The sequence below is a fragment of the Chenopodium quinoa genome, unplaced genomic scaffold (genome assembly GCF_001683475.1).
Source record: "Chenopodium quinoa cultivar QQ74 unplaced genomic scaffold, ASM168347v1, whole genome shotgun sequence".
Lineage (NCBI taxonomy): Eukaryota > Viridiplantae > Streptophyta > Magnoliopsida > Caryophyllales > Amaranthaceae > Chenopodium > Chenopodium quinoa.
In genome coordinates this window covers 9,785,833-9,807,249 of record NW_018744239.1, presented here as the reverse complement: position 1 = coordinate 9,807,249, position 21,417 = coordinate 9,785,833, and the positions used below count along the sequence as shown (strand labels likewise).

Below are 21,417 nucleotides of genomic sequence, written 5' to 3'. Positions count from 1 at the left end.
TATTTTATTTCCCGATATCGCGACTGAACCATTTGGGAAGGACAAAGGCATTTTTTCAGGGTGCTTTATTTTCCTTTTCTAGGATTAGATTTTATATTTTTGGTTTTGGGTTTACATTTGCCTCCTTGCTAATCATTTGGGCCTTTTACCTTCTTTTCTAGCCATATCTCTAGCTCTCTAGCCATTTGTTTCATTTTTTTTTCCATTCTTGGTTTTTGTGAAGCAATTGGTCCTTAGTTTGTTAGAGCTTATGGGAGTGTAAGTGCGTTTTTTGGTTCTCTTGCTAAGCAAGCATGTGTTGTATGTAATATGTGAATAAAGGCAAATGCAAGTTGAAAAAGCCGTCCATAGTCAAAAGAGGCGAGGACAAAGAAATTACAAATGCTTTGAAAAAAAAATGAAAAGCACACAAATATTTTGATGTAGTTATGATTTCCCTAGTTTGGAGCATTGAGGACAATGCTCCATTTAAGCTTGGGGAACGCATGTCTACGTTTTTTGTATATATGTTTGTGACTTTGCTTTGAATAAGCTTGGGGGTGTTGGTATTTTTGTTTGAGTTTGGTGAAATCTTGATTATGATGTTGAGTATTGATCACCCTTTGCTTCACAAATTAGGTGTACCACCAAATTTCAAATTTTAGCCTACCTTTATCTTTTTTGCCCTTACGTTACAATCCTTCAAAGACCTTTTGACCCTTATGGTTAAGTCACAAGTTGGTGGAGGGAGATAGGAGTCAAGCCTATGGAGTGGGTTTGCATAGTCAAGATGTTGAGGAGCCCTAAATCTCTTCTTTTCTGGTTCCTTCGAGGAATCATTGAGATGCTCACTAGAGGTGGATTTGAAACTAATAGGGAGAACGCGGTAAGATTTTTAGGGATGAAGGTGAATTGTGTCTTATTAGTTCTCTATGCTTAGCATTTCTTATGTTGCAATCAACCTTGGACATCCTTGAGCGTGCACTCCTCTATTGTTTAGAAAGACTTGTATTCATGGGTGCTTGTTTATTTGTAAAAGTCCATTAATGAGCATTTGTTTTCTTTCTTTCTCTTTTTGATTTTCTTTTTCATGTTTTGCCTTGTTTGTTTGGTTTGTGAGAGTTGTGGGTTAACCTCTTGGGAAACCCTTACGAGAGCATACTCGTCCTCTAGGGCGATCTAGGGGTTTGAATTGCTAAAATTGACTGTGATTCCTACAAAAGTGTGTTAGTGTACATTCTTACGCTTTAGTGTGCTAGTCTTGCTTGAATAAATCATTCTCCTTTTCTCTTTAATTGCTAAAATCATTCTTACCCTTTAGTGCGCGGTCTTCTAGGTGTTTTTCGCTCCTAATTTTCGGTTTCTCTCCTTTTTCTTCTTGTATTTTAAATAGGGGTTGATCCTATTTTTGAGGAAGACATTTTTTGGACAGTTTTTTACACATTTTCTCTCTCCTCTAATTAGATTTAGGGTTAGATTAGGAGTTTCTCTCTCTAGTTTAGGAGTAGTTTTAGAGAGAGAAAGCTTGGGATTTCAATGGAGAATTGAGGGCTTGAAGAAGCAATTATGTGGATTCTCTTCTCAACTATTCAATGAGCATCTCTAACTTTCTCTCACCTTTATTGCTTTTTTTAATTCTTGTTTTTACTTAATTCTTTGTTGATTAGAGAAGATAATTAGATTTCTTGTTTGATTCTTGCTTTAATTCTCATTTTACCTTGTTTTCCTTGTTTTCTTTACTATGATTGCTTAGATTTTGTTCTAGGGAAATGAATGAATGTTATGTTAATGAATTGAATGATTGATTGTGATTTGTCTGCAATTGATTCTTGATTATTGTGTGTGGATGATGTTTACATTGCTTAGAGTCTTTTTTGCTAATTGATTCTAGGTTTCTAATTGTGCTTTCAATCACTTGTGCGGAAGTGAGTTGATTGAGAGCTGATTTTTCCATACCTATGTTAGGCTAGTTGCACAAGAGTGAATTAGCTTAGTAGGATAATTAGCATGCTTAATTGCGCGGGAGGGATTTAAGTGTGTTGATTGTTCCTAATTGAGATCATGATCATCTAATTGCAATTTGTTGTTGAATTCATTAATGTAATTGGATTCTCCTTTCCCTAGTATTTTGATGATTGTTTAAAGTAGTGTTTTAGTTGTTCCTCTCTCTACCTCACATTCCTTCCTACTAGTTTAATTAGCTCATATTAATACACTTAGTCCTTGTGGTTCGACTTCGAACTTGCCTCTATGATTTCTTAGTGGTTAGTTAGGAATTTATAAATATTATTTGATAGTAGACGGTTAGTCGACGACCTAACCATCACCTACTTATCAGGCTGAGGGGCGGTGGTGCAGGTGGGGTGTGTGCGCGGAGGGGGGGGGGAGGTTGAAGGGAAGGAAATAGATTAGTGTAGGCATCGTAGGAGTTGGATTTATCACAAGTGAATGTGCTTGGCTATTGTAACATGTGTAAACACCTTTTAATGGGAAATAAATAATCAAGTGTTCCTAATTAATGACATGAATTGGATGTTCATTTTATTCGATGGGATGTTCATTCTCAAAAAATTAAAAGTTCACTTTCATTTACCTTATCTAGGGGTGAAAGTAATTTGGATAAAAACCGAAAACCGATCCAAACCGAACCGAAATAGCAATTCGGATCGGTTTTTTTCGGTTTTCGGTTTGGATCGGTTTCAAAAAATCAAAACCGAAATATTTCGGTTTGGATTCGGTTTTGGGCTTCCAAAAACCGAAAACCGAAAATCCAAACCGAAATTTATGAAGCCCAAATATCCCAGCCCATTTCTCCTACCCTACTTATATATACTAAAGCCCTAAAATACTCCTCTCTTATCCCAGTCTTTTTTTCCCCTCTTCTGCGGCACATTCCTCACCAAACCCTAATCCTCCAAAATTTCCCCATTTTCTCCCTCACCACCTCAGTAGCTCCGACCACCACCTTCCTCAGTTCGCTCACCACATATCCGGTCAACGTCTATCACCATCAGTTCGCTTGTGTTCGTGGCTTCTTGCTCCCGCAGTTCTCGTTTCTCACCGCCGCTTGTGTTCGTGGTTTTGTGCTCCCTAAAATTACCACCAGTTCACCGCCGCGGCGCCGCTCGTGTTCGCGTTCCCTCACTATCTCCTCTCACTCAGTCATTCAAGGGTAAGAATTCTCCTTTTTTGCTTCTCTTCTTCTTATTAATTTCACTTTCGTTCTGTTAATTTCACTTATCTTTTCCTGCTTTTCTTCTTCTTAGATGTGTACTCATTTCCCACTTCTCTTTTCAAGTTTTCATTCAATAGTTCTGTTCTGTTTGAATTCGTTAATTTTTTGTTCGATCTGTTCGAAATTGGCTAATATGATGACATTGATATGCTATAATGTTTAAATTGGCGACATTGATGTTTTGTTTGTTTGATTATATTGATTTCCTTTTCTTTATTTATATATATTATGTAACATGTTTATTTTTTTTATTGTTAGATATCGTTGAGCTTGATTGTTTGAAGCTGCCATGTTGAAGAAATGAAGAAGTTGCTGCCTGCCATGTTGATTCTAGCTGCTGTCAATCTACCATATTGATTTTAGTTGATGTTATTATGGTTTTAGCTGCATGTAGACTCATTGTAGACTGTTATTCCATTTTAAGACTTTTATCGTGTTTGTAATTTTATTCTAGTGGCTGTACAAATTTTTTTATTATGATTTTCCCTTAATTTGGCAAATTTTTGGCTTAAAGACCAACTATTGTAATTCACCAATTTAGGCCTACAAAAGGGCCAAAACAAACTTCCGATTAAAAGCCCAATTTTAAGGCCCAAATCAACAGCCCAAAAAAATTCGGTTTGGATTGGATCCATTTTTCAAAACCGAATTATTTCGGTTTGGATTGGATTGGATTGAATCCAAATTCGGTTTGGATTCGGTTCCAAGAATCAGAAACCGAAATAATTCGGTTTGGATTCGGTTTGGGGTATAATCCAAACCGAATACCGAACTTTCACCCCTAACCTTATCAAAGTAATAGGTTTTTATTTTTGTATTCATGTTATATGATGTTCATCCTCCATAATTAAATGTTTATTTTAATTTAATGTTACATGATGTTCATTCTTACAAAATTAACAATTCATTTTCATTTCCAACTAAAATGTATTTTTGTGTTTCTCATTTTTTGAGAATGTCCATTTTTATGTTAAAGGATGTTCAATTGACATGTTTCATTCACATTGACAAATTGAAGCTGAAAATAAAAATTGTAAAAGCACAATTGGAAAAATTGCAAAAAATATAAAGGCATATCAGATTATGTTAATATGATATTTCTCTTAATAATTACAAAATGTTCATATATATTAAATGGATTGTTCATACGTATTATATGTAATGTACATCAATGATATTTAATGTAAATAGGTATAATATAAAGACCTTGAGTATTTTGAACAATTTTAAAAGATAGTATCAAAAGACAAAAGAATACCAAAAGAACGACTACATAGCATGAAAATACAAAATGTTCAACAAAAGGCAGACAAAGATAACGGATGCAGTGCAAGTAAAGGAAACTGCTCAATTGAAGTTGCTAAATAAATTATTATATTCATTGTATGTTAATTTCAATTTTTAAAATAATTATTTCTTCTTATTATGAGTTTCTTTTCCATTTAAAATTATGTTCATTATTATTTGATGATATATTCATTTCAATTTTCAGATATTCATTTTCAGTTTCAACAAAAGACAGTCAAAGATAACGGATGCAGTGTAAGTAAAGGAAACTGCTCAATTGAAGTTGCTAAATAAATTATTATATTCATTGTATGTTAATTTCAATTTTTAAAATAATTATTTCTTCTTATTATGAGTTTCTTTTCCATTTAAAATTATGTTCATTATTATTTGATGATATATTCATTTCAATTTTCAGATATTCAGTTTCAGTTTCAAAACTAGATTAGTACCCGCGTGTTGCACGGTGGTCGTAAGTAATTTTTTCATATTTCTTTTATATCTTTTGTAGTTAATAACTTTTTAACATGACTTGTCTTTTTTTTTTTTTGTATTTGTAAAAATAAAGTTTGTTACATAAATATATATATATAAAAAAAAACGTGTACATTCTTTTTTTTAAATGGTTATAGTTAAATGCTACATCATAATATTTACTATGCTATTGAAAATATACTAAAATGATGGTTAGACAAAATATATTTAATATTGCATTATCTAATGAGCTTATACATTTAGAATGGAAGCACAACAATATTGATGTCAAAGTCAAGTTTCGGATTTTTAGTTTTATACTTGATCCCAGCCGTTTTCTAGCAAGTTAAATGAAAAGGCAAAAAAAGTAAAAAATAAAAATTAAGACATCATATATAAATTTGGAGGAAAATTTTTTTAATAAGAGTTTGACACATAAGACATTATAGAAATTGATGACATCAGCATGTTTTGTTTTAGTAATAGTTAATAGATATATTTAATCACAAAATATTTTTTTTTGTATTAAATGTTTATATTTCAAAACGAGGGACCAACTAAATTTGGCTCGATGCCTTGTCGGGAGATTACGCAAATTTTTAGCTGGTCTCAAGTCCAGGCGATTCTGGCTGGTCCCTCATTTTGAAATTGAACATATAATATAATAAAAATGAACATTTTCTTGCTATAGGATATTTATTCTTACAAAATTAAATGTTCATTTTCATAATATCAGATGTTCATTCTTATAATATTAATGTTCAAAATTTGGCAAAATGTTCATTCTTGTAATATCAGATGTTCATTCTTATAATATCTTATATTCATTCTTATAATATCAGATGTTCATTCTTTTAAGGCTAAATTAGAAAATAACACCTGTTAAAAGACCTAATTTTGTTTTTAACACCTTAAGATTTCGAAGTTTAATTATAACACCTGTTAAAAAATAAAAATTTTGCTTTCACCACCAGATAACAGAAACTGTGACGGAATTTTTTGGTGGGGCCCACATAGTCGTTTACCCTCCAAATTCCATCCCCTTCAATTCGAATTTATCTTCTCTGTCATTTATTACCACCCAACTAATTTTGCTTCATTGAATTTCGTCTGCAAATCTTGAACAACCAAAATTACTGCGAACATTCAAACCCTATACTGATTATTGTGATTGAGAAATTGAGTTGGAAGAGGAGGTGTCAATATTGGAGCGAAACAAGTCAGCGAGATTCCGTCAGCCATTTCCAACATCCAAAAAGCTTGGACTTTTTCGTGGATTCTGACAGCAACAGGAGTAAGATTCCGATACAAGTACCTTTCGAACCCTTTAAGGTAGTTTTCAACAAGTACTGTGTGCTGCATTATGCCATTTGTGTGGGTGTAGTAGGGTAATTTGGGAAAAAAAATTAGGAACCCTAAGAACAGTAAAATGGGTTAATTTGTAATTAAAGTTAAATTTGATTAAATTAAGTATGATTTAGTGTAATGTGTGAATTATTTAGTTTAAATCATTGATTTTATTGACTGTTGACTGGTTTGTCATTGTGTTGGTTTAAATATGTTTGATTTTGTTGATTAAAGTATTGCGGTTGACTGTGTAATGGGGTTAGCTATGTTGGGTTTTATTGATTTGCTTTGCATTTGTTTATTAGGTAGAAAAATGGCCGACAACGAAGATGGATTAATTGATATAGTATTTAGAGTAGGGGGTGCTTTTGTTACTAAACAAGTGTCAAAATCAAAGCATTTGCTTTGTTGGTGTGGTGGGCTATGTTATTGGAGGAGGGATGTGGTAGTGGATAAGATAGATTTGCATTATTTGAGGGTAGCTGCTGTGCATGGGTTTGTGAACTTTAATGTCCATGTCCCACCTAACTACAGACTTTGGTATAAAGAAAGAGGTAGGACCTTTAACACAGGGAGAAGGGAGTTAGTAAATGAAGAGGAAGTGAAGGGGCTGCTGGAGACAGTGAATGGGGAAGGGTATGTTGAAGTATTTGTGACTGCTAATGAAACATTAAGGCCCATACATGAGATCCAGGCCCAGTCCACTCCAGTAAAGGCTGAGAGAAAGGGGAAGAAAAGTTCAGGTAAGCCTGTTGTAGTTAGGAAGAGCCCAAGAATTGACAAAAATGAGCCTAAGGTGAGGGAGGGTGAAGAATCTCCTAAACCTAGATCTAGACAGGGGATAGAAAGGGTTGAAGGGGTTTCTGCTGAGATTAAGGGGGTTCCTGGTAAAGGGAAGTTGTTGAGTAAGGGGAAACAAAAGGGTAAAGATAAGCTTGAAAGGGGTTCTGGCAGTGTGAAGGTGTTGGATAAGGGAAAGGGAAAAAAAATTTGTAGGCAAAGGATTGATTTTTGAGGATAGTAGTGAGGGCAGTGAGACTGGGAGGGAAGATGATTTTTCTTCAAGTGATGGGAGTGAGATTGACATAACTTGGGAGCCTGGAGAGGAGGAGTATGACAGTGGGGATGAGAGGTGGTTTGTGCAGAATTCTGAAGAAATTTTAGCTAAGGTAACAAGAAGTCTTGGGAAGCAGTTTGATGTACATGATGAGGGGGTTTCCAAGGATCCAAAGGCAAGGTTGACAGATAACTTGGATGTGAATGAGGTACAACTACAAGAAGAAATTGAGGGAGAATCAGATGACCTAAGGAGCTTGGATGGTTCATCTGATGAAGAGGACAAAAGTCCATGGTTTAATGACAAATCTGACTTCTCAAAGCCTGTTGTACTTGTTCATAGGCTTAGGTTTAGCAATGCTACAGTGTTGAGGAAAGCTTTAAGAGTGCATGCCATACAGAATAGGTATGAGTACTATTTTTTACACAATGATAGTACTAGGATTACTATTCAGTGTAGGAATAGGTGTGGGTGCAAGTTTGACACAAAGACAAGTAGGATGCCTTTGTGTATATGCAGGGGTGGAGTGAAGTGTAGTTTCAAGATCCATGCTACTAAGTTAAAAAGACAACAGACTTGGCAAATAAAAACCATGAAGTTGGAGCATAAATGTGTGAGAAGCAGGGAGAACAAGAAGGTCACAGCAGAGTTCATTGCTGAGAGGTATCTTGAGGATTTCAGAACTAACCCATCATGGAAGGTTAAGCAAATCAAGGATAGGGTGCTTCATGACTTGGGGGTAGAAGTGACCTACTACAGGGCTTGGATGGCAAGATGTAGAGCTAAGTTGATCATTTTTGGTTCAGCAAGAGAGCAATATGCTAGGGTATGGGATTATGGGAAGGATGTAATGAAATACAACCCTGGGTCTGGTTGTAATGTTGTGATTGATGGCATTGAAAAGCCTGAGCCTCCCTTGTTTATGAGGATGTTTATTTGTTTAAGGCCTTTGAAGGATGGGTTCTTGAAGGGTTGTAGGCCAATTATAGGGGTGGATGGCTGCCACTTGAAAGGAGGTTATCCAGGCCATATTTTAGTTGCAGTCTCCAAGGATGGGAACAACAGCATTTACCCCATTGCTTGGGCAACTTGTGAGGTTGAAAATAGGGAGACTTGGGTCTGGTTTCTGGAATCCTTGATGCAATGCATTGGAAGTGCAGATGGGGCAGGCTTCACCTTCATGTCAGACAGGCAGAAGGTAATATTGTTTTGATTATTGTAGTCTTATTTTCTGTCCTGTTCTTTATTTTTTGAAGTGTGACAAGTAATTGTTGATGATGTTAAACAGGGACTGGTTGAAGCTCTGTCTGAAGTTGTGCCTAATGCAGAGACTAGGTTCTGTGTTAGGCACATTTGGGCAAATTTTAAGTTGAAGTTCACTGGATCAGTTTTCAAAGAGCTCTTTTGGAGTGCTACAAGAGCAACAACATTTGTAAGTCTCTAGGTGACCTTAAATTATTTTGAATAAGTAAATGCATGATATTGTTCATGTTCATGTACCTACTTCATGTAATAATGTTCCTGTTGTGTATAAAAGCAAAATAAGAGCAACAACAGTTGTGTATGTTATTCTTTCATGATAATGTTCCTGTTGTGGTTGTAGGTTGAGTTTCAGATAGCCACGCAACAGATTAGGGAGCTTGATGAGGATGCTTACAATTATTTGGAGAACATCCCCACTCATCACTGGTGCAGACATGCATTCAGTGACAGTTGCAGGTCCAACATGTTACTAAACAACATGTGTGAGACTTTCAACTCTGTTATCAGAGATGCAAGAGACAAACCTATCCTCACCCAAATGGAATGGATGAGGAGGTACATGATGAGGAGAATAATGAGAAGTGGGAGGACTCCAAGGAAATCACAACCAACATCACTCCATATGTGCATAAGCTATTTCAGAGGATGAGCTATGTGGCTAGGAATTGCATAATTGAAGCTGCCAGGGATGACACTTATGAAGTGCAGCTGAATGATGACCAGGTTCTAGTTGACTTGCCAAATTGGTCTTGTTCCTGCAATCACTGGCAATTAACAGGCATCCCATGTATTCATGCATTTGCATGCATAATGGATCAGAGGGTTGATGCTGAGCAGTTTGTCCACCCCTATTACACTATGGACACTTACAGAGCAGCATATGAGCCTGCAATTCAACCTATGCCAGGCCCAAAGCATTGGGAGAGAGTGAACATGAGAGAGCCTCATCCACCAGCATTCAAACAGCAGCCTGGAAGACCTAAACAGAAGAAGAGGAAGCTGGAACCTGGGGAGGGAACATCTGCAACAGGAGGGGAGCAGGGAAGAAAGAGGAGGAAAAGTCAGTGTAGGATTTGTGGTGGATTTGGCCACTATCCCAAGACTTGCAAGGGTCCACATGAACCTGAACCAACTGAGCAGAGAACTGCAGGAAGGCCTCCTTTAAATTCACCTTGGGTAGTTGAGCAAAGGAAGAAGAGGGAGATCAAAGCTGCTAAGAAGGTATGCTGTTGGATTTGTAACTTTTCTTTTAAAATTTGTGATGAAATTGGATGTTGATACTTGTTTATTGGTATTTGTGTTTAATAAACAGAGTGCAATAGGGGTTGGTCCAAACAGCATTGGGAATAGGACTTTTCCCCAAGAGCAACCTGGCTGTGAACCATTGAGTAAGAGGAAAGGTTCACACAGTCAACAAGGGCAGCCACAAGCCAAGCATCACACCACCCCCTCTTCCAGCCAACCTGAACCCAATGCTACTGGAGTGCAGACAAGGAGGGCTAAGCTGCTGACTTCCAGACAAGGAGGGCTGACACAATGATGTTTGAATTGTTTTTCTGAACTTTAGTTGTTGGTTGTATTTTCAGAACAATCAGTTGCAATATTTGTAGCTTTACTTTTGGGTATAGGACAAGGATCTTGTTTTGTTAAATTAATACTTTGCTTTAAGGCTTTACCAGCCAATTTTGTTAGGCACTGCAACAACAAATTTGATCAACAACTTAAATGCAATATCAACTACTTAGGTACTTACTTAATTCTTTGCTTTCATAATTGTGTACATTAGTTTGCTTGCAATAGTGGTTCACTGCCACTTATAAATCATTACATTACCATATTACTGTTTCATGCAATTACTAGCATTACAAGTTATACTTAATGCATTACAAACCCCCTAATAAGAAGGATCACTAATATGACCAAACTAATCCCAACAGCAAGACTAAGAACAGAGTGATCTGATCTAGCATCCCTTCCATGCATCTCTCTGTTCATCTTGTTCCTGTCAGAGTTTAAAGCCTTGCATTTCATTTTCAGCCTGTCCACTTCATTCAGCAAACACCTCAACTGTCCACCAAGATCATCAACTTCCCTCTTGTAATCACTAATTTCCCCCTTCAACAGTTTCTTATCTAGCAACAAATTGTTGATCACCTCTGTTTGCCAGGCTGTCCCATCTTGTTCATCCACCCATTCAAATGCTTTACAACCTCTACTCTCAGTTACAGGATCGTAGAACTTGCATGTTCTGAACTTACGACCAGGGTTCTCCCTTGTCCAACTGGTAAGCTTTGCAAAGGGAACACCACATTTGCACTTCTTCTCCTTTGAAGGTGAGAAACTTGTAGAAGACATTTCCTGCACCAATTTTCCATCCATAATAAGCAAAACCATTCGTACTATGAAAAAAATACAATTGAACCAAGGGAATTAAACAGTCACTCCTACAAATCAAAACCCCCAAATTATTTCTACAATGAACCCTAATTTCATTTTCTCGCAAATTACAGCACAATTAACACACAATGAACCCTAACTATTTACGAATTACATGACTATTGCCAGATACGACCTGAATTATGCATTTAAGTCAACAACATATAGATTAATTTACGCCTTATTTTTGAAAGATAAATTAGGGTTTCTAAAGTGCTATTGACGCAATTACCTGATTTGATATCTACATCCCCCAAACAATGATGGTAAAATCAAACAATTTCGCCAATTTGTTAGTCAGAATTCGCAAAATGTGAAGCAATTTTGTGTAATCAGCTCAACAATTCTACATTAGTGAAGGATGTCGTAACTATATATAGCAGTTTGGAAAAAATAGCCGTTATTGTGGGCCCAGCTAACAGATCCTCTAACGTTGTTCCAATTTAGGTGGTGAAAGCAAAATTTTTATTTTTTAACAGGTGTTATAATTAAACTTCGAAATCTTAAGGTGTTAAAAACAAAATTAGGTCTTTTAACAGGTGTTTTTTTCTAATTTAGCCTTCTTTTAATATATATATTAAAGTTCAGATGTTCATTCTTAATGTTCACAATTTGGCAAAATGTTCATTCTTGTAATATCAGATGTTCATTCTTATAATATCATATGTTCATTGTTATAATATTAATGTTCACAATTTTCATACTATCAAATGTAATTAATTAACCAAAATTGAAAATGTAGATATAATCAATCAAAATTGCAACGAAATTTGGCAAAATTCCTCCATAATAATCAAATAAAATTGCTACAAAAAGTCTAGCTTGTAATTAATGTTGATAATTTAGAGTGTCGGAGTGGAGCGTTCGCCCTACGGAATCGCGCTCGCGCCAGCTAGGCGCGACCCGCGACAAAACCGCGCATAAACCGCGAAGAGTTTCTGGAAATCTGGCAATTCTTTGGAGGAGCACCCGCTCCTCCAGGTGGCGCACCCGCGCCACTATTAGGCGCGGCCCGCGCCTAAATCGCGTCAACTTTCTGGAAAATCAAAAAGTTGGGATTCCAGAAGAGGAGCGCCCGCTCCACCTTGAGGAGCACCCGCTCCTCCCGGTGGAGCGCCCGCGCCTCTTGCCGTTTTGCGGTTTTATGCGACGGTTGATTCTATTTTATATAGAATTGGTTTTTTCGAAAGAAGAGATACAGAACATTATTCTCTATTCTTCTCCCCAAGAATTCTCCATATTTTCTCAAAATTTTCTTGCAAACTATTTTGAGAAAACTTCTTGATTTTAGTCTTCTTTGTGATTCATTCATCGATTTTCGATTCTTTGTGCTAAGAACGGAAAGAGCTGTCAATTGTATCTCAAAGGGAATTTCCGGATTAACCCAAGCACCGTGTGGGGGAAATTAATCCCTTTAGTAAAGTATTCATACGCCTTTGACAGTGTATCAAGATCGAAGTCTTAAGGGGCAATTTGATTCTCATGTTCATGTGTGGTTCTTCGGCTTGGAGTTTAGGCAAGTGTAATTAATCTTCTCACTAGTGTTTTCTTTTGAAATTTCTGTAATTTCTTAGATTGTAATACTTGATTGGAACACCAATGTTGTGTTTGTTTAATTACATTACTTTGTTTTGTAATTATATATTTAGGTTTTATTTCCCACACATTTTATTAAGTATTTCTTGATATTATAAGTGATTTCTAGTTTGAAGTTCACTGTAAACCTAACAATTAAACAATTATGCTACTAGTACAAAGAAAATTGCAAAAATACCGTTTCTTCTGAGGTTGTTTTTCATATTCTTTAGATGTTGCTCTACTTTCATCTCAAATATCCATGTTTATGCATGTCATTTTGATCTCTAAGCTTTTGTAGTTTGATAAATTATGGTGGTTTTGAGAGGAAATAGAGAGAAAATGATGGTTAGAGAGATAAAGTGATGGGTGGAGAGAGAAAATGGGTATGACAGCTTTTAAAAATGAAAAATGGTTTTTTTTAAAAAAAATTCTTTTAAAAGAGGTTTGTATTTGATTTGACAACATGTGACTTGCTGACGTCACGCGTGCGTCTCATTGTTGTTGAAGCAATGAACGGTGTCATTTCGAGCGAGGGACTATATTTATATAGCTGGTCTTGAGACCAGCTAATTACTAATTGGGGAGATTAGCCAAAAATTTGCGATTAACAAGAGCAAGATTTGGGCCTGAAGGCACTATCCATTACATCAAGCTCATAGAAATCAACTCCAAAGCCTAAATCACCCAAAAAAAAAAAAAAAAAAAAAAAAAAAAAAAAAAAACCCTTTTATAAATGAACCAAAACTCAGAATTAGGGTTTCGTCTGCGCTCACCATTCTCGCGAGTTCGCTCGTCTTCTTCGCCTCTTCACCACCGTCAGCAAATCTCCAAAGCTCGCAATCATGGGGTTAGTCTCTCTCTCTTTCTCTCTCCTCTCCAAAATGGTGTTGAATTTAATCGCACCTTTAATCCATTTTCTTGCTTTATTGTGCTTCAAAATTCTCTTTTTGTTCAGCTGTTAATTTGGGGATTTATATTTTCTACATTCATTTCGTAATTGGTTTTATTCATTTCATAATTGTTTTTTTGTTACATTTATGATGCTCATATGGAAAAAATTATTGGGGTTTTATTATTTTCAGATTTGCTGTATTCAAGTACATTGGAACATTATTGTGTTTGTGTTAGATTGAAGTAGTAGTAATTGAAATTAGGTGAAGATTGATTGGGAGATTATTGGGTTAATTACCTGAGTTTGACAAGAAATTTGAATGGAATTGTAATGTGAAATGGATTATATGTCTGGTTACTGCGATAAGATTGACAGTTGAGGTTGCAATAGTTTATTGTACTCGCGGTGTATTGATATTATCATAAAATTGGAGCTTTGGTTGAGAAATTTATTAAATTTGATAGGCGTAAGATTTATGGAAATTAAAGTAATGTGTTTGTTGAAAACGGAGCTGTTATCGAGTGAATCATCTAATATGGAAAATAAAGTCATGTGTTTGTTGTAAACGGAGTTGTTATTGAGTGAATCTTCAAATATGGAAATTAAAGTAATGTGTTTGATGAAAACGGTGTTAATGGAGTGAATCTTCGCGGTGTACTGATATTGGAGTTTTGGTTTTGCGATTCATTAAATTTGATAGGCGTGAGATTTATGGAATTTAAAGTAATGTGTTTGTTGAAAACAGAGCTGTTATCGAGTGAATCATCAAATTTGATAGGTGTGAGATGTGTCGAAATTAGGGTAATGATTGTTTATTTGGGTCGGATTTGATGTAATGCTTGGGGAGTATAATTGTGTTGCTTTTTTCTTAATTTCAATGGCGTTTTCTTTCTTTTTAACATTGGTGAAATTGTTTTTGTGCAGTAAGACACATGGAATGGGAGCTGCGCGTAAGCTGAAGTCCCACCGCCGAAGGCAAAGGTGGGCTGACAAGTCTTACAAGAAGTCCCATCTTGGAAATGAATGGAAGAAGCCATTCGCCGGATCTTCTCACGCTAAGGGCATTGTTTTGGAAAAGATGTAGGATTATGTCAGCTCTCTACTTCTTTTGATTGTATATGCTTTTTTGTATGAGAAATTAACCAAAGAGTTTATGATGCAGTGGTATTGAAGCTAAACAGCCCAATTCTGCTATCAGAAAGTGTGCTCGTGTGCAGTTGATTAAGAATGGAAAGAAGATCGCTGCTTTCGTTCCCAATGATGGTTGTTTGAACTTCATTGAGGAAAATGTAAGTTCTTTTTATGAAAATGTCTGCAACCATATTGCACTTACTAGTTCATAAACTGCTTCTTGGTGAATTTGCTGTCACTTGGTGCCTTTTGAGACAAATTTAGTGGTAGCTGCTAGTTATTTTGACTATGAAATCATAGTGAGTTGTAGTGTAGGAGCATGATTTTTTTTTTTTTTCTTGTTTCTGCTTTCTGCAACTGCTTATGCATTAAGGAGGTAGAGATGATAGTTCGAAAAACTATATGTGGCAGTGTTGGTTGTGTGGCTGATTTGTATGCTGGAAACAGAACAAAGATAAGGTTGATTGTGGGGAAAACTGGTTTTGAATCAGAATTCTATTATTGGGGCCTTTGGGGGATTAGTGTCTTAAATAACAAAAACTCTAAACAACTCCAGTCATTAGTTTTTTTTAGAAATGATGCCATTTGTTTTCTGCTGAAAACTATTTGTAAAAATACTGGCATCTGATTACTGAAGGCTTAACGTTAATAATGCTTTCCTTGTATTATGAACTTTTGCTCCCAGTTTGTCAAGAAACATGTAAAAACATGATAGTGTGCACTCTTTTGGTGCTGGTTTATCTGATGCTTCTGCCAGTACTCCTGCATTCACTCTTGTGCAGTACATGGTGCAGCTATATTTTATGAATTAATACCAACTGTACAAATGTTGCGTCGAAGAGTATATAGCTTGAGAAAATAATATCAGTCGGACACTGTTAGTTTTTGATCCTTTCTAAGCTGTTCTAAGATATTGCTACTTCATACTACTTATCAAAGAACGATGACTCGTTTCCATTTTATGAAAGAATTTACCTGATTGGTAGAAGAATTCAAGGTCTTCTGTTACATAAGGCTTTGGAATCCTTATTTTACCTGTTTGTCTATATTCATGACCGGATTGTAATGGAATTTGACATTTTGTATAGCATTATCGCTTCGGATGCTCTGTCATTCCTTCCATTCTTATGGAGTTGTGGTTTGTGCAGGATGAGGTGTTAATTGCTGGATTTGGTCGTAAAGGACATGCCGTGGGAGATATTCCTGGAGTCCGATTTAAGGTTGTCAAGGTTGCTGGTGTCTCACTTCTAGCCCTCTTCAAGGAAAAGAAGGAAAAACCCAGGTCTTAGGTTAAGGTTGTTAGTTTAGTCTGAAATTTTGCTTACTCAAATGAAACTTGTACCCTCTTTAAATGGAAATTGAGTGTCCTTAAAAGAGGATACCCTCCCTACTTTGTTTTTGTGTTCTATTCGTGTGTATTCAAGATGGTTTTCTATATTCTTAGTTATTGCTTATACTCCATTGGTTTATTTACTTCTCTTACCCATGTAATGAAGATATAGTCGCCGGAATTCATGTCAACAAGATCACCATTTTTTAAAACATAAAAAAGTCTTTTGGTATGCCGAAAATTGCTTTAAAACACGAGAATTAACCATTCACTCATTCTCAGAGATTTGTTGATCATCTCTATGTATAAAATCTTACCGTTTGATTTTTTTTTTTTTTTTTTTGTTGACGAGACTATTTAAAACATTTGTCTAGAACTTAAAGATTAACTGAGGGTGGCTAAGTGAGCTGTGGCTTGTGGCTTGTGGCTTGCCCCAATTGTAATGTTATATGGGCATAGTAATTGGACCAACGCTGTATTATTGCCTACCTTATAGGCATTATTTTTGGGAAGCATCAAATTTCATATGTAAATTTGAGATAATTGTTGTAATTAAAACTTTGGCATTAGCCTGTTAATATAATTATGTCCCTTGGTTTTGTGATAGGTATAATTTCAAAAACTGACCTGTCTCTATGACCAACCAAAATCAAAGTGGAGTATGTTTGGGAAAATAGGCTCTTACATTTAGGCTCTGTTCTTTTGTGATTCTGGGCAGAGCAGAGCAGGAGTCAGCAGAGCAGAGCAGATTTCAGCAAAGCAGAGCAGAGCAAATTTCATTATTATTGCCACATTATTTATTATCTCAAAAACAGACAAATTCATGCAACCTACAATAAATTAGTGGGAAGCCGAGATATAATCTGGCCCCTACTCCTCTAGCTATAGCAAAGCCTACCCTACTGAAGATATGAGCTGCAGCACGAGCCCCAATGTCTTGCATCGCCGGGAACCTCTGAACTCGCTTCAGCAACGCAACAGACTCCTTCTCTAATTCCCAAGCGAAGAAAAGGAGAAGGGAATGAAACCATATCCAATCAGCCGACAACTAGCTTCATACTTCACCCGCTTCCGATGAGCCGCATCAGCCACAACCCGTCCAGGAACAAAGTCAGATAACCTTGTCTGTGTCAAAGGAGAAGACCCTATTAAGTCCACACATACATCGCGACCACGATCCCAGGAATAAAGTAACACATCTGCCGGTCGGAGGGCCCCGTCATTTCCTCCAGACAACCCTATGTCAACCTCCTTTCTTGCTGAAATCCCATATCTGTAGCAAATATCAACAAGGGTATCCCGGACAACATTATGCCGATGTTTAATACCCACAATACCAGCATACGACACCGCATGATCACCGAAAATATCCCCAGTAAAAACCCAAGAACAGGCAGAGCACGGCGTCGAGATAGAGAACAATGGAATACCCATCCGGTAGCACAACACACAACGGTAGGCCTTTGCGTTCATCGTCTGATCCAACCCATAAATAGGGACCGCTCGAAGCCAAGAAGAGGTGTGATCTCCCTGCTGCGATTTCCACAATGTTGTTTGCCGAGGAGACAAAGAAAAGGCGGATTCTGCATAAGCGATAACCTTTGTAAAATATATATCTGCCAATTTCTTCATGAGTTTTTGGGGCAGCAACCTAACTAGGATCTCATAATGTCAGACTCCACCGTTCTATTAAACAAGCTCAACGCATCCTCAAAGGCTCGACCAAGGCCAACAACGCCAGCATGCCGTAGAAGCCTTGTTTACAACCAGCAGACTGTAACTGGGAAGCAAGAAAAGCATAATGACGAACATCACCTGCAGAATAAACACTAAGCCCGCCATACGCAAAAGGCAAGGTGGCAAGCCGCCACTGGCAACCACCAAACCCAGGCCCTGAAGCAGTAACAATACGCTCTAAGGAAGATCGAAGAGCCGTGTCAAATGTGCGCTGAGTCGTCTCAAAAGTACTAGGAGGACAAGTACGCAATGCAAAGTAGAGTTTAGAACCTCCGGTACAAGCCCTAAGCAACAACAGCTCGCATTGAGGATCATCAAGCTTAGCAACCCTATCCATAAGCGCAATGGTCTTGGTCACTCTCTACATCACAAGATCACCTCCAAAACCGGAATCGGAACTAGCGGGACCACCAAGCAACTTAACACCACGCAAGAGTTGAGCAATATTAGGTGGAAAGACACCCATAAGCCTGCTTCGAGGATCTTCTGAAGGCCATAAAACTTTAGTTTTTCCACATTACGATGTAACCCAAAACGAGGCCCTTCCTCCATAATCAATTGCAGAACCTTCCCCCACCAACGTGTCACCAACAACAGTGTCGTCATCCAAATACCAAGCCTGAAGACATACATTAAAAGTGTCTCTGATTTACATACCAGGGGTCGTAAAACCAAAGCAAAAAGCAGAGGACCAAGGGGATCACTCTGTTGCACCCCCGAAACGACCATAAGGTGTGGTTCCCGTAATACAATCTAGCTGGATTAGAGTAGTAGAATTCAACCCATCGCGAAAGGCACGGAGAACGACGACAAACTTCACGTAACATGACCGCACGATCAACTAGATTCAAGGCATTTTGAAAATCCACCAATAACATAGAAAGGCCAACATCGGAAACACGATCCTCAATCAACCGATTCACAGCATGAAGAATCGTCTCACCTCCCAAAGAAAACCCAACACCAAATTGGAGACCATCAAAGTAACTTCCTAAAGACTGGCCAATCATAACAACACCGACCTTCGAAACCAGACGCCGCCAAACAGTATCCATAGCTATAGGACGAATACCACCACTAGGCTTGACAAGTGGTGTAAGAGGAGCACTAGCATTATACTCTCCTAGTTCCATAGGACACTTTCCAGCTAGAAAGAGATTAACCACCAGGGTAATAGAGTCAACTAACTCATCTGATACAGCCACAGCAGCACCACTCAAGCAATTCATAAGGTGCTGATCACGTAAACCGGGACCACATGATGTGCCACGTGGAAAACTCTTAATCCGATCCAAATTAACAGCAGAAGTAGTAACGAGATGAAGGCCATCAATAGGTATATCAAGCAAGGATGGAGCTGGAGAAGTAGGGTGTTTAGACTGTAAATCCGCGAGAGTGGCGTCATTATAAGGAGCAACGCCTGAAGAAGAAAGAACCTCGACTGTAGTAGTGTAATGGTTGTCACAAATCTTCCTACGACATTGCTTGACATTACGCTCCTCCAAATCAAGGTCCTCATCACCAACCACTGAAAAAGTAAGAGAATCCTCTGCTAAAGTATCCCTCACAAGCTGCAAAATACAACCTGGTGCACTCCAAGAACAAATAGCACGGGAAATACTCTCTTCTTGATGTCGACGTTTTACCGAAGACCTAGACTCAGAGCTGCTCCGCGAGTGAAAGGTTTTAAGGGTGCAAAGAAGTAACACCAACAAAGAGACCCAACTAGAAATGTCATCAGCCCTAGAGATCACCTTATCAAGGGCACCTTTCAGAACCCGAGAAAACCCCAAGCGGCACTTGGGAGGTATAGACTTCATAGTACGAAACCCCTTGGAGAACAAACAATCAAGAAGAGCCACGTCAAAACCACAATGTTGATCTTGCACCAAACCACCTATGCGCCCAAGCTGAGCCGGAGAAGAGGGACCTTGAAGCCTGGAGAATCCATGAAGCACAAAACGAACAATACCATACACAATATCACTCGAACTATGACGACACTTAGTACGATGCGTATGCATTTTGTAGCAAACCCCACATAACCAAATCCCCATATATACGCGAAAAAGTAACTTCAGCCTCAGTATAAACCGCCAAATTAGAAGTAAGAGCATGCCGTGTGATATCCCGCGCACCAATACAAAAATGACGATCACAAAGATGCTTGATAAGAGAACTTTAGTAAGACCATTGCCACTTCCATCTTGACAACCACTAAGACCCACAAAGGGACAATGAAACTTCACTCGAGTAACCGACATATCTACACACGTCGCAAACACGCTGCCACCACACAAAACCAAAAAAAACTAGCCAAAAACCAGAACAACTAGCCAAAAATCAGACCAAAACGGAACTTAACCACCACCAAAACGCCGAGCAACTGCCTCAATCACGCCGAAAAACTGACCCACACCACCTGAAACCAGAAACTCCCGCCGAAACCTGTTGCAAACTGCCTGAAACTAGTCCTTAAACCGCCTGCCAAACGCCTGAGAATAACCTAATAAAAGCCAGATGATCGCACTACAAAAACCGCCGCAATTATGCACCAATGATGCCGGAAAACCGCATGAAATTCGCCCAAAAACCTGCCTAAAAATCGCCTAACTGCTAACCCAACACTAGATCTGACAAACCGCCGAAGAAAGACACACCAATTAATTAAGCCTGAACTACACCTAATTAAGCCCGAAACTGCACCAAATAGACGATGAAACTGCACCAAAAAACTGCCGAAAAAAGGAACGTGGAAACCGGTCGCCGACACCTGACCAGAACGCAGAGAACCGATTGCAGGTTAGTGACGGAAAAGCCACCGAAAAAGGACCGAGGAAACCCACCCTGTTGCCCAGCCCTAATCACCCCTAAACGAGGCATTATTATTATAATCATTAAATATTATTATTAAATATTAATTATTATTACATATTAATTATTAAATATTAATTATTTATTAGGAAAAATTCATGGGAATAATCCCACCTTTGCGCCATTCGTTTTTAATAATCTCACCTTTGGATTATTTTTTAATAATCCGACCTTTACCCCCCATTCATTTTTATTGATCCCAACCGGTCAAGTGACCTATTATACCAAGTTACCTGACACTTGGCAACCTGTGATTGGTCAAAAAATAAATTAAAAAAAATCAAAAAAAAAAAAACTCCCAGCCACCCCTGTTCCTCTTTCCCCTGCCCTTACCCTCTTTCTCACCTCCATGAATTCCGACATATACTCCCAGCCACCTTCACCGCCCTTCCCCAACCATCCTGTTGCCTTTCCCAACTTCCCTAGCTACCCCAACCACGACCACCCACCTCACCTCCACCCAAAACTCAATCACCCCTCTACTCAACCCCAACCACCGCTCCTTTACCACCTTTCTACCCCACTTGAAACACCCGAAAACCACCTGTAATCATAAACCGCTGCTTTACCACCTATTTCTCATCTCTTTGCTAAGTGTTTCGGGTTTCTAGGGTTTCGATGTGGGTGGATTAATTGTTGTTGCTGGCTGATGTTAAGGTGGAGAGAGAGAGCAGCGGCAGGGGTTTGGAAGTGGCGGTAATGGGGTTGCTGCTGTCTTGAGGTTGTGCGTGAGAAGGTGTGGCTGATTGGTGGTTGTTTGTTGCAGGTTGGTGGCTAATTGGTTGCGCAGGGTAGAG

The 21,417-nt window shown here is 38.0% G+C and overlaps 3 protein-coding genes across 3 annotated transcripts; 2 read left to right on the top strand and 1 right to left on the bottom strand.

Annotated features, from left to right (window-relative positions):
* Positions 1-6,635: 6,635 nt before the first annotated feature.
* Positions 6,636-10,182, top strand: LOC110694375. The gene is made up of 6 exons (XM_021871546.1): positions 6,636-7,275; positions 7,319-8,577; positions 8,668-8,811; positions 8,983-9,098; positions 9,152-9,863; positions 9,955-10,182. The coding sequence occupies exons 1-6, from the start codon at positions 6,636-6,638 to the stop codon at positions 10,180-10,182; spliced, it is 3,099 nt and encodes a 1,032-aa protein (XP_021727238.1).
* Positions 10,183-10,205: 23 nt separating this feature from the next.
* Positions 10,206-11,036, bottom strand: LOC110694374. The gene is made up of 2 exons (XM_021871545.1): positions 10,563-11,036; positions 10,206-10,337 (listed from the first exon to the last, which is right to left on the bottom strand). Exons 1-2 carry the CDS (start codon positions 11,034-11,036, stop codon positions 10,206-10,208), a joined length of 606 nt encoding a protein of 201 aa, XP_021727237.1.
* A 2,325-nt stretch (positions 11,037-13,361) lies between these two features.
* Positions 13,362-16,152, top strand: LOC110694478 (40S ribosomal protein S23). The gene is made up of 4 exons (XM_021871652.1): positions 13,362-13,503; positions 14,473-14,628; positions 14,711-14,837; positions 15,828-16,152. Exons 1-4 carry the CDS (start codon positions 13,499-13,501, stop codon positions 15,966-15,968), a joined length of 429 nt encoding a protein of 142 aa, XP_021727344.1. The 5' UTR covers positions 13,362-13,498; the 3' UTR covers positions 15,969-16,152.
* Positions 16,153-21,417: the final 5,265 nt, after the last annotated feature.

What these genes read in the sequence shown, in the direction of transcription:
- LOC110694478 (XM_021871652.1), top strand. An exon ending in GGCATTGTTTTGGAAAAGAT is followed by an intron (nt 14,629 to 14,710) that starts GTAGGATTATGT and finishes TTTATGATGCAG; the next exon opens with TGGTATTGAAGCTAAACAGC. An exon ending in TGAACTTCATTGAGGAAAAT is followed by an intron (nt 14,838 to 15,827) that starts GTAAGTTCTTTT and finishes TGGTTTGTGCAG; the next exon opens with GATGAGGTGTTAATTGCTGG.
- LOC110694374 (XM_021871545.1), bottom strand. Translation starts at nt 11,036, where the DNA reads ATGGTTTTGCTTATTATGGATGGAAAATTGGTGCAGGAAATGTCTTCT. An exon ending in TTGCTGTTGGGATTAGTTTG is followed by an intron (nt 10,338 to 10,562) that starts GTCATATTAGTG and finishes TTGTTGTTGCAG; the next exon opens with TGCCTAACAAAATTGGCTGG.
- LOC110694375 (XM_021871546.1), top strand. Translation starts at nt 6,636, where the DNA reads ATGGCCGACAACGAAGATGGATTAATTGATATAGTATTTAGAGTAGGG. An exon ending in GCTTGAAAGGGGTTCTGGCA is followed by an intron (nt 7,276 to 7,318) that starts GTGTGAAGGTGT and finishes AAAAATTTGTAG; the next exon opens with GCAAAGGATTGATTTTTGAG. An exon ending in CTACAAGAGCAACAACATTT is followed by an intron (nt 8,812 to 8,982) that starts GTAAGTCTCTAG and finishes TTGTGGTTGTAG; the next exon opens with GTTGAGTTTCAGATAGCCAC.